Source organism: Carcharodon carcharias, chromosome 31 (assembly GCF_017639515.1).
Source record: "Carcharodon carcharias isolate sCarCar2 chromosome 31, sCarCar2.pri, whole genome shotgun sequence".
NCBI lineage: Eukaryota > Metazoa > Chordata > Chondrichthyes > Lamniformes > Lamnidae > Carcharodon > Carcharodon carcharias.
Window position 1 is genome coordinate 15,508,285 of NC_054497.1, and position 12,966 is coordinate 15,521,250.

The 12,966-nt window shown below is 43.5% G+C and overlaps 1 protein-coding gene across 28 annotated transcripts in view; it reads left to right on the forward strand.

Moving 5' to 3' along the window:
- Window positions 1-12,966, forward strand: part of LOC121271629 (protein PRQFV-amide-like) — a 101,679-nt gene that overhangs the window by 67,379 nt on the left and 21,334 nt on the right. For 17 of the 28 annotated variants that reach the window (XM_041177683.1, XM_041177684.1, XM_041177688.1 and 14 more), the window contains 11 exons: window positions 1,120-1,155; window positions 1,623-1,679; window positions 3,008-3,043; window positions 4,213-4,248; window positions 4,716-4,772; window positions 6,105-6,140; window positions 7,841-7,897; window positions 9,228-9,263; window positions 10,472-10,507; window positions 10,974-11,030; window positions 12,362-12,397. In XM_041177683.1, the coding sequence (XP_041033617.1) occupies window positions 1,120-1,155; window positions 1,623-1,679; window positions 3,008-3,043; window positions 4,213-4,248; window positions 4,716-4,772; window positions 6,105-6,140; window positions 7,841-7,897; window positions 9,228-9,263; window positions 10,472-10,507; window positions 10,974-11,030; window positions 12,362-12,397 (480 nt within the window). The remainder of the gene's footprint in view (window positions 1-1,119; window positions 1,156-1,622; window positions 1,680-3,007; window positions 3,044-4,212; window positions 4,249-4,715; window positions 4,773-6,104; window positions 6,141-7,840; window positions 7,898-9,227; window positions 9,264-10,471; window positions 10,508-10,973; window positions 11,031-12,361; window positions 12,398-12,966) is intronic. The other 11 variants (XM_041177692.1, XM_041177697.1, XM_041177702.1 and 8 more) reach the window with 6 other exon arrangements.

Genomic DNA, 12,966 nt, shown 5'->3' on the forward strand with positions numbered 1-12,966 from the left:
ATTAAAACGGGAGGTCTACAGCATAGAAAAAGGCCCTTCGCTAATCGAGTCTGTGCCAGTCAAACAAGTGCCTAACTATTCTAATTTCATTTTCTAACACTAGGTCCAAGGCCTTGTATGCCCTGGCATCAAAAGTACACATCCAAATACTTCTTAAATGTTATGAGGATTTCTGCCTTTCAGGCAGAGGGTTCCAGATTCCCACCACCCTCTGGGTGAAAACATACTGCCTCACATCCCCTCTAAACCTCCTGCCCCTTACCTTAAATCTATGCCCCCTGGTTACTGATCCCTGCACCAAGGGGAAAAGTTGCTTCCTGTCTACCCTATCTATACCCCTGATAATTTTATACACCTCAATCATGTCCTCCCCGAATCACCTCTGCTCCAAGGAAAATAACCCCAGAATATCCAATCTTTCTTCATAACTAAAACACTCCTGTCCAGGCAACATCCTGGTAAATCTCCTCTGCACTCTCTCTTCTGCAATCACATCCTTCCTATAATGGCGATTCCAGAACTGCACGCAATACTTGAGCTGTGGGCCTAACCAGCTTATTATACAATTCCAGTATAACCTCCCTGCTCTTATATTCTATGCCTCAGCTAATAAAGGCAAGTATGCCATATGCCATCTTAACAACCTTATCCACCTGTCCCGCTACCTTAAAGTACCGGTGGACATGCACACCAGGGTCCCTCTGATCCTCGGTACTTCCCAGGGTCCTACCATTCATCGTGTATTCCCGTGCCTTGTTTGTCCTGCCCATCTGTATCTCCTCACACTTTTGTGGCTTAAATTCCATTTGCCATCAATAAGCCCATCTGACCAGCCCATCTATATCCTCCTGTAATCCTCCTCACTATTTACCACTCCACCAATTATTGTCTTATCCACGAACTTACTGATCAACCCTCCTACATTCAATTCTAAGTCGTTTATATATTCTACAAACAGCAAGGGACCCAACACCGATCCCTGTGGAACCCCACTGGACACAGTCAACCAGTCACAAAAACATCCCTTGACCATCACCATAGTTTTAAAACTATTCTGATTACGGGACACTGAGGCTTTACTGTGATTGGTGAACTGAAATTCTGTTCTTTCTGTTCCAGATTCTTTCGAAAAAGCGAGTCACTCTGGGACTCAAGGTACCTACACTTATATTTTAATATGTACCTATTTCTATCAATCATTGGTCAATAATCTAGTGACGATTGTGCTCATGTCTCTGGGAAGCTGTTTGGAGGATGGAAACTCAAAGCTCAGAACCTGGAGTCAGTGCTCGGCTCACTGTTCCTGTCTCTGAAGAGCGAGGAGGGCAGAGAGTGTGTGTGAGGGACAATCTCACACCCGGGCAGTAAGTGAGACTCATACTGACCCACGACACTCCGGGATTCAACCCGCAGTTTCCTGGTGAAGTGTCCCGAACCCAATCCAACCCTGAGCAGGGCCTTCGAGTGATGCGAATGTAGCTCACGGTGAGGCGAGCGATTCAGTGGGTGGTACAATGTGTGTGTGTGAGCAAAAGGGAACATGTGACAGGGACACACTTTTAAATTGTGAACATTTCACATTCATTTTCCATTTTATAATCGAAAACCGGTTTTCATTTCAGATTCCAATGAAATTGCCAAAAGGAAAAGCAAAGAGATTGGTTCCAGAGAAGATGATGGTTTGTAGACCTCTCTGTGTGGGGGATTATTGACTGCGCTAATATATGGGAGCTGGGGCCATGAGGATGAATAAGCTCTTTAATGAAATGATGTAAAATACACGTGGAGTGAGGGTAGCAGTAGCAGAATGGAGAGCAAGCTGGCTACAAAACAGCAAACAGAGAGTAGGGGTTAAAGGGAGTTACCCCGGCTGGTGGAAGGTAGGAAGTGGTGTTCCACAGGGATCGGTGCTGGGGTCATTGTTCTTCATCGTTTACAGAAACAATTTGGACTTAGGAATCAAAAATACAATTTGCAAATGTGCAGGGGACACCAAACTGGAGTTTAGTTAATACTGAGGAGATGGTAATACAAATTCAAACTCGTCTTGTGATTAGTAAATACATTTCACTGTTATAAATATTGGTTGTGCCTGGGTTTTGGTCGGAAGGATAAGGAGGCCACAAACTCCTCAGAAAATCAGAGTCTCAATGGGGGTGAGGAAAAGAGGGATCATTATTCACAAATCATTAAAACTAGTGACACAGACTCATGAGGCCTTAAATCCAGAAATAAATCACAGGGATTCATTTCCAATTGGATAGAACTGAAAAACAGGAAGGTTATGCTAAAGATGTCTAGAAGCTTGATGAGTCCACACTGTAACTGTACACAGTTCCTGTCTCAAGGTTACGCAAAAGCATTGGAGACATTGGAGAATATGCAGAATAGATTTACAAGGACAATACGAGAACTGAGAGGTTAGAACTATCAGGAGAGATTGAATAGGTTTGGGCTCTATTCTCTCGAAAAGAGAAAACTGAGGGGTGACCTGACACAAGTCTTCACAAAAAGAATTCAAGTTTGATAGAGTACACAGAGAGAATTTGTTCCCATTGAGGGCAAGACCAAAACTGAGGGCGATAAGTTTCAGAGTCACAAATAAATCCAATCGGGAATTCTGGAGGAAACTCTTTTCCCAGAGAGATATGAGAATGAGGAGCTCGCTACTGCAGGAAGGGTTAAAGGCAAATACAATCAATACATTTAAGCAGAAGCTGAAAAAGCAAGAAAGGTGAAAAAATAGAAGGAGATGTTGATAAGATGAGATGAAGTCAGGTGGCAGGAAGCTCGTGTTGTGCATGAACACTGGCACCGAGTAGTTTGACCGAATGGGCTGTTTCTGTGTTGTAATCACCATGTGATTTAATATAAAATTCCATCTGGAGATGTGAGCTGTCCAGGTGCTGAGTGTGTGGGTGTTTGCAGTGTGATTGGGATCATTGAAAACCATTCGGATATCGGAATGTGTGGTCTTGAAACTGAAATTCTTTTCCCTCTTTTTCAGACTCTGCAGAGAATGAGAGTGAGCCTGATACCAAAGGTATTTATCCCGATCTTTGAACAATACTTCATGGTTACAGATTTAAATGGCATTAAAACGGGAGGTCTACAGCATAGAAAAAGGCCCTTCGGCTAATCGAGTCTGTGCCAGTCAAACAAGTGCCTAACTATTCTAATTCCATTTCTAACACTAGGCCCATGGCCTTGTATGCCCTGGCATCAAAAGTACACATCCAAATACTTCTTAAATGTTATGAGGATTTCTGCCTTTCAGGCAGAGGGTTCCAGATTCCCACCACCCTCTGGGTGAAAACATACTGCCTCACATCCCCTCTAAACCTCCTGCCCCTTACCTTAAATCTATGCCCCCTGGTTACTGATCCCTGCACCAAGGGGAAAAGTTGCTTCCTGTCTACCCTATCTATACCCCTGATAATTTTATACACCTCAATCATGTCCTCCCCCAATCACCTCTGCTCCAACGAAACTAACCCCAGTCTATCCAATCTCTCTTCAGAACTAAAACTCTACAGTCCAGGCAACATCCTGGTAAATCTCCGCTGCACTCTCTCTACTGCAGTCACATCCTTCCTATAATACGGATTCCAGAACTGCATGCAATACTCTAGCTGTGGCCTGACCGGTGTTTTATATAGTTTTAGCATAACCTCCCTGCTCTTATATTCTATGCCTCAGCTAATAAAGGCAAGTATGCCATATGCCATCTTAACCACCTTATCTACCTGTCCTGCTAACTTAAAGTACCAGTGGATATGCACACCAAGGTCCCTCTGATCCTCATTACTTCCCAGGGTCCTACCATTCATCGTGCATTCCCGTGCCTTGTTTGTCCTGCCAATGTGCATCACCTCACACTTATCTGGATTAAATCCCATTTGCCATCGATAAGCCCATCTGACCAGCCCATCTATATCCTCCTGTAATCCTCCTCACTATTTACCACTCTACCAATTATTGTCTTATCCACAAACTTACTGAACAACCCTCCTACATTCAATTCGAAATCATTTATCTTCTCTACAAACAGCAAGGGACCCAACACTGATCCCTGTGGAACCCCACTGGACACAGTCAACCAGTCACAAAAACATCCCTCGACCATCACCATAGTTTTAAAACTATTCTGATTACAGGACACTGAGGCTTTACTGTGATTGGTGAAGTGAAATTCTGTTCTTTCTGTTCCAGATTCTTTCGAAAAAGCGAGTCACTCTGCAACTCAAGGTACCTACTCTTATATTTTAATATGTACCTATTTCTTTCATTCATTGGTCAATAATCTAGTGACGATTGTGCTCATGTCTCTGGGAAGCTGTTTGGAGGATGGAAACTCAAAGCTCAGATCCTGGAGTCAGTGCTCGGCTCACTGTTCCTGTCCCTGAAGAGCCAGGAGGGCAGAGAGTGTGGGTGAGGGACAATCTCACACCCGGGCAGTAAGTGAGACTCATACTGACCCTCGAGACTCCGGGATTCAACCCGCATTTTCCTGGTGAAGTGACCCGAACCCAATCCAACCCTGAGCTGGGCCTTCGAGTGATGGGAATGTAGCTCATGGTGAGGCAAGCAATTCAGTGGGTGGTACAATGTGTGAGTGTGAGCAAAAAGGAACATGTGACAGGGACACACTGTTAAATTGTGAACATTTCACAATCATTTTCCAGTTTATAATCGAAAACCGGTTTTCATTTCAGATTCTGATGAAATTGCCAAAAGGAAAAGCAAAGAGATTGGTTCCAGAGAAGATGATGGTTTGTAGATCTCTCTGTGTGGGGGATTATTGACTATGCTAATATATGGGAGCTGGGGCCATGAGGATGAACAAGCTCTTTATTGAAATGATGTCAAATGCATGTGGCGTGAGGGGAGCAGCCGCAGAATGGAGAGCAAGCTAGCTACAAAACGGCAAACAGAGAGTAGGGGTTAAAGGGAGTTACTCCGACTGGTGGGAGGTGGGAAGTGGTGTTCCACAGGGATCGGTGCTGGGCTCACTATTGTTCATCGTTGACACAAACTATTTAGACTTGGGAATCAGAAATACAATTTGCAAATGTGCAGGGGACATCAAACTGGAGTTTAGTTAATACTGAGGAGATGGTAATACAAATCCTGACTCGGCATGTGATTGGTAAATACATTTCACTGTTATAAATGTTAGTTGTTCCTGGGTTTTGGTCGGAAGGATAAGGAGACCACAAACTCCTCAGAAAATCAGAGTCTCAATGGGGGTGAGGAACAGAGGGATCATTATTCACAAATCATTAAAACTAGTGACACAGACTCACGAGGCCTTAAAACCAGAAGTAAAACACTGGGAACAATTTCCGATGGGATAGAACTGAAAAGCAGAGGGGTTATGCTAAAGATGTCTAGAAGCTTGATGAGTCCACAATGTAACGACTGTACGCAGTTCCTGTCTCCATGTTACACAAACGAGATGGAGACATTGGAGAATATGCAGAATAGATTTACAAGGACAATACTAGAACTGACAGGTTAGAACTATCAGGAGAGACTGAATAGGTTCGGACTCTAATCTCTAGAAAAGAGAAGACTGAGGGGTGACCTGATAGAGGTGTTCACAAAAATAATTCAAGTTTGATAGAGTACACAGAGAGAATTTGTTCCCATTGAGGGCAAGACCAAAACTGAGGGCGATAAGTTTCAGAGTCATGAATAAATCCAATCCGGGATTCTGGAGGAAACTCTTTTCCCAGAGAGAGCTGAGAATGGGGAGCTCGCTACTGCAGGAAGAGTTTGAGGCAAATACAATCAATACATTTAAGCGGGAGCTGAAGAAACAAGTAAGTGGAAAGAAATAGAAGGAAATGTTGATAAGATGAGATGAAGACGGGAGGCAGGAAGCTCATGTTGTGCATGAACACTGGCACAGAGCAGTTTGACTGAATGGCCTGTTTCTGTGTTGTAATCACCATGTGATTCGATATAAAATTCCACCTGGAGATGTGAGCTCTCCAGGTGCTGAGTGTGTGGGTGTTTGCAGTCGGTTTGGGATCATTGAAAACCATTCGGATATCAGAATGTGTGGTCTAGAAACTGAAATCCTGTTCCCTCTGTTTCAGACTCTGTAGAGAATGAGAGTGAGCCTGATAACAAAGGTGTTTATCCCGATCTTTAAACAATACTTCACGGTTACAGATTTAAATATCATTAAAACGGGAGGGACGTAGAGTCATAGATGCCTACAGCATAGAAAAAGGCCCTTCGGCCCATCGAGTCTGCGCCAGTCAAACAAGTGCCTAAGCATTCTAATTCCATTTTCTAGCACTAGGCCAATAGCCTTGTATGCCCTGGCATCAAAAGTACTCATCCAAATACTTCTCAAATGTTATGAGGACTTCTGACTCTAACACTCTTTCAGGCAGTGAGTTCCAGATTCCCACCACCCTCTGGGTGAAAACATTCTGTCTCACATCCCCTCTAAACCTCCGGCCCCTTACCTTAAATCTATGCCCCCTGGTTACTGATCCCTCCATCAAGGGGAAAAGTTGCTTCCTGTCTACGTTATTTATGCCCCTGATAATTTTATACACCTCAATCATATCCCCCCGGAATCTCCTCTGCTCCAAGGAAAATAACCTCAGTCTATCCAATCTCGCTTCATAACTAAAACTCTCCAGTCCAGGCAACATCCTGGTAAAACTCCTCTGCACTCTCTCTAGTGCAATCACATCCTTCCTATAATGCGGAATCCAGAACTGCACACAATACACTCGCTGTGGCCTAACCAGCATTTTATATAGTTCTAGCATAACTGTCCAGTCTTATATTCAAGTATAGGCAACTATCGTATACGCCTTCTTAATCACCTTATCTACCTGTCCCGCTACCTTAAAGTACCGGTAGACATGCACACCAAGGTCCCTCTGATCCTCGGTACTTCCCAGGGCCCTAACATTCATCGTGCATTCTTGTGCCTTGTTTGTTCTGCCCAAGTGCATCACCTCACACTAATCTGGATTAATTCAATTTGCCACCGATAAGCCCATTTTACGAGCCCGTCTATATCCTCCTGTAATCTAAGGCTATCCTCCTCACTATTTACCACTCCACCAATTATTGTTTATCCACGAACTTACTGATCAACCCTCCTATATTCAATTCCAAATCGTTTATATATACAGCAAGTGACCCAACAACGATCCCTGTGGAACCCCACTGGACACAGGCATCCAGTCACAAATACACCACTCGACCATCACCATAGTTTTAAAACTATTCTGATAACGGGACACTGAGGTTTTACTGGTATTGGTGAACTGAAATTCTGTTCCTTCTGTTCTAATTACTTTCGAGAAAGCAAGTCACTCTGGGACTCAAGGTACCTATATTTATATTTTAAAATGTCCCTGTTTCTATCAATCATTGGTCAATAATCTAGTGACAATTGTGCTCATGTTTCTGTGAAACTGTTTGGATCCATTGGCCTTGGATGCAAACTCAAAGCTCAGATCCTGGAGTCAGTGCTCGGCTCACTGTTCCTGTCTCTGAAGAGCGAGGAGGGCAGAGAGTGTGGGTGAGGGACAATCTCACACCCGGGCAATAAGTGAGACTCACACTGACCCTCGAGACTCCGGGATTCAACCCACAGTTTCCTGATGAAGTGTCCCGAACCCAATCCAACCTTGAGCTGGGCCTTCGACTGATGGGAATATAGCTCATGGTGAGGCGAGTGATTTAGTGGGTGGTACAATGTGAGTGTGAGCAAAAAGGAACATGGGACAGAGAGGCACTTCTAAATTGTGAACATTTCACATTCATTTTCCATTTTATAATCGAAAACCGGTTTTCATTTCAGATTCTGATGAAATTACCAAAAGGAAAAGCAAAGAGATCAGTTCCAGAGAAGATGATGGTTTGTAGATCTCTCTGTGTGGGGGATTATTGACTGTGCTAATATATGGGAGCTGGGGCCATGAGAATGAACAAGCTCTTTATTGAAATGATGTCAGATGCATGTGGAGTGAGGGGAGCAGTAGCAGAATGGAGAGCAAGCTGGCTACAAAACAGCAAACAGAGAGTAGTGGTTAAAGGGAGTTACTCCGACTGGTGGAAGGTGGGGAGTGGTGTTCCACAGGGATCGGTGCTGGGATCACTATTGTTCATCGTTGACAAACAATTTGGACTTTGGAATCAGAAATACAATTTGCAAATGTGCAGGGGACACCAAACTGGAGTTTAGTTAATACTGAGGAGATGGTAATACAAATTCAGACTCGGCATGTAATTGGTAAATACATTTCACTGTTATAAATGTTGGTTGTTCCTGGGTTTTGGTCGGAAGGATAAGGAGGCCACAAACTCCTCAGATAATCAGAGTCTCAATCGGGGTAAGGAACAGAGGGATCATTATTCACAAATCATTAAAACTAGTGACACAGACTCAAGAGGCCTTAAAACCAGAAATAAATCACAGGGATTCACTTCCAATGGGATAGAACTGAAAAACAGATAGCTTATGCTAAAGATATCTAGAAGCTTAATTAGTCCAGACTGTAACAACTGTACACAGTTCCTGTCTCCATGTTACACAAAAGCAATGGAGACATTGGAGAATATGCAGAATACATTTACAAGGACCATACTAGAACTGACAAGTTAGAACTATCAGGAGTGACTGAATAGGTTTGGGCTCTATTTTCTAGAAAAGAGAAGACTGAGGGTTGACCTGATAGAGGTCTTCACCAAAATAATTCAAGTTTGATAGAGTACACAGAGAGAATTTATTCCCATTGAGGGCAAGAATAAAACTGTGGGTGACAAGCTTCAGAGTCACGAATGAATCCAATCGGGAATTCTGGAGGAAACTCTTTTCCCAGAGAGAGATAAGCATGGGGAGCTCGCTACTGCAAGAAGAGTTTGAGGCAAATACAATCAATACATTTAAGCGGAAGCTGAAAAAACAAGAAAGGGGAAAGAAATAGAAGGAGATGTTGATAAGATGAGATGAAGACAGGTGGCAGGAAGCTCGTGTTGTGCATGAACACTGGCACTGAGCGGTTTGACAGAATGGCCGGTTTCTGTGTTGTAATCACCATGTGACTCGACATAAAATTCCACCTGGAGATGTGAGCTGTCCAGGTGCTGAGTGTGTGGGTGTTTGCAGTGGGATTGGGATCATAGAAAATCATTCGGATATCGGAACGTGTGGTCTGGAAACTGAAATCCTGTTCCCTCTGTTTCAGACTCTGTAGAGAATGAGAGTGAGCCTGATACTAAAGGTATTTATCCCAAACTTTGAACAATACTTCACAGTTACAGATTTAAATATCATTAAAATGTGAGGAACGTAGAGTCATAGAGGCCTACAGCATAGAAAAAGGTCCTTCGGCCCATCGAGTCAGTGCCAGTCAAACAAGTGCCTAACTATTCTAATTCCATTTTCTAGCACTAGGCCCATGGCCTTGTATGCCCTAGCATCAAAAGTACACATCCAAATACTTCTTAAATGTTATGAGAATTTCTGCCCCTCACACCCTTTCAGGCAGTGAGTTCTAGAATCCCACCACCCTCTGGGTGAAAACATTCTGCCTCACATCCCATCTAAACCTCCTGCCCCTTACCTTAAATGTATGCCCCCTGGTTACTGAAACCTCCACCAAGGGGAAAAGATGCTTTCTGTCTGCCCTATCTATGCCACTGATAATTTTATACACCTCAATCATATCCCCCCTCAATCTCTTCTGCTCCAAGGAAAATAACCCCAGTCTATCCAATCTCTCTTCATAACTAAAACTCTCCAGCCCAGGCAACATCCTGGTAAATCTCCTCTGCCCGCTGTCTATTGCAATCACATCCTTCCTATAATGCGGTTTCCAGAACTGCACGCAATACTCTAGCTGTGACCTAATCGGCGTTTTATATAGTTCTAGCATAACCTCCGTGCTCTTATATTCTATGCTTCAGCTAATAAAGGCAAGTATCCCATATGCCTTCTTAACCACCTTATCTACCTGTCCCGTTACCTTAAGGGACCGGTGGATATGCACACCAAGGTCCCTCTGATCCTTGGTGCTTCCCAGGATCCTACCATTCATCATGCATTCCCGTGCCTTGTTTGTCCTGCCCAAGTGCATCACCTCACACTTTTGTAGATTAAATTCCATTTGCCACACATAAGCCCATCTGACCAGCCCGTCTATATCCTCCTGTACTCTAAGGCTATCCTCCTCACTATTTACCAGTCCACCAATTATTGTCTCATCCACGAACTTACAGATCAACCCTCCTACATTCAATTCTAAATCGTTTATATATACCACAAATAGCATGGGACCCAACATCGATCCCTGTGGAACCCCACTGCACACAGGCATCCAGTCACAAAAACATCCCTCGACCATCACCACAGTTTTAAAACTATTCTGATGATTGGTCTCTGCGGCTTTACGGTGATTGGTGAACTGAAATTCTGTTCTTTCTAATCCAGATTCTTTCGAAAAAGCGAGTCACTCTGGGACTCAAGGTATCTATATTTATATTTTAATATGTCCCTGTATCTATCAATCATTGGTAAATAATCGAGTGATGATTGTGTTCATGTCTCTGGGAAGCTGTTTGGAGGATGGAAACACAAAGTTCAGATCCTGGAGTCAGTGCTCGGCTCACTGTTCCTGTCTCTGAAGAGCCAGGAGAGCAGAGAGTGTGGGTGAGAGACAATCTCACAACCGGGCAGTAAGTGAGACTCATACTGACCCTCGAGACTCCGGGATTCAACCCGCAGTTTCCTGGTGAAGTGACCCGAACCCAATCCAACCCTGAGCTGGGCCTTCGAGTGATGGGAATGTAGCTCATGATGAGGCGAGCGATTCAGTGGGTGGTACAATGTGTGAGTTTGAGCAAAAGGAACATGTGACAGGGACACACTTTTAAATTGTGAACATTTCAAATTCATTTTCCATTTTATAATCGAAAACCGGTTTTCATTTCAGATTCCGACGAAATTGCCAAAAGGAAAAGCAAAGAGATCGGTTCCAGAGAAGATGATGGTTTGTAAATCTCTCTGTGTGGGGGATTATTGACTGCGCTAATATATGGGAGCTGGGGCCATGAGAATGAACAAGCTCTTTATTGAAAAGATGTCAAATGCACGTGGAGTGAGGGCAGCAGTAGCAGAATGGAGAGCAAGCTGGCTACAAAACAGCAAATAGAGAGTAGGGGTTAAAGGGAGTTACTCCGACTGGTGGAAGGTTGGAAGTGGTGTTCCACAGGGAGCGGTGCTGGGATAACTATTGTTCATCGTTTCCAGAAACAATTTGGACTTAGGAATCAGAAATACAATTTGTAAATGTGCAGGGGCACCAAACTGGAGTTTAGTTAATACTGAGGAGATGGTAATACAAATTCAGACTCGGCATGTAATTGGTAAATACATTTCACTGTTATAAATGTTGGTTGTTCCTGGGTTTTGGTCGGAAGGATAAAGAGGCCACAAACTCCTCAGATAATCAGAGTCCCAATGGGGGTAAGGAACAGAGGGATCATTATTCACAAAACATTAAAACTAGTGACACAGACTCATGAGGCCTTAAAACCAGAAATAGATCACAGGGATTCATTTCCAATGGGATAGAACTGAAAAACAGAGAGGTTATGCTAAAGATATCTAGAAGCTTAATTAGTCCAGACTGTAACGACTGTACACAGTTCCTATCTCCATGTTACGCAAAAGCAATGGAGACATTGGAGGATATGCAGGATAGATTTACAAGGACAATACTAGAACTGACAGGTTAGAACTATCAGGAGAGACTGAATAGGTTTGGGCTCTATTTTCTAGAAAAAAGAAGACTGAGGGTTGACCTGATAGAGGACTTCACAAAAATATTTCAAGTTTGATAGAGTACACAGAGAGAATTTGTTCCCATTGAGGGCAAGACCACAACTGTGAGCCACAAGTTTCAGAGTCACGAATGAATCCAATCGGGAATTCTGGAGGAAACTCTTTTCCCAGAGAGAGATAAGAATGGGGAGCTCGCTACTGCAGGAAGAGTTTGAGGCAAATACAATCAATACATTTAAGTGGAAGCTGAAAAAACAAGAAAGGGGAAAGAAATAGAAGGAGATGTTGATAAGGTGTGATGAAGACAGATGGCAGGAAGCTCGTGTTGTGCATGAACACTGGCACTGAGCGGTTTGACAGAATGGCTGGTTTCTGTGTTGTAATCACCATGTGACTCGATATAAAATTCCACCTGGAGATGTGAGCTGTCCAGGTGCTGAGTGTGTGGGTGTTTGCAATGGGATTGGGATCATAGAAAATCATTCAGATATCGGAACGTGTGGTCTGGAAACTGAAATCCTGTTCCCTCTGTTTCAGACTCTGTAGAGAATGAGAGTGAGCCTGATACTAAAGGTATTTATCCCGAACTTTGAACAATATTTCATGGTTACAGATTTAAATATCATTAAAACGGGAGGGACGTAGAGTTATAGAGGTCTACAACATAGAAAAAGGCCCTTCTGCCCATCGAGTCTGTGCCAGTCAAACAAGTACCTAACTATTCTAATTCCATTTTCTAGCACTCGGCCCATAGCCTTGTATGCCCAGGCATCAAAAGTGCACATCCAAACACTTCTTAAATGTTATGAGGATTTCTGCCTTTCAGGCAGTGAGTTCCAGATTCCCACCACCCTCTGGGTGAAAACATTCTGCCTCACATCCCCTCTAAACCTCCGGCCCCTTACCTTAAATCTATGCCCCCTGGTTACTGATCCCTGCACCAACGGGAAAAGTTGCTTCCTGTTTACCCTATTTATGCCCTTGACAATTTTATGCACCTGAATCATAGCCCCCCTCAATTCCAAGAAAAATAACCCAGTCAATGCAATCTCTCCTCATAACTAAACCTCTCCAGTCCAGGCAACATTCTGGTAAATCTCCTCTGCCCTCTCTCTAGTGCAATCACATCTTTCCTATAATGC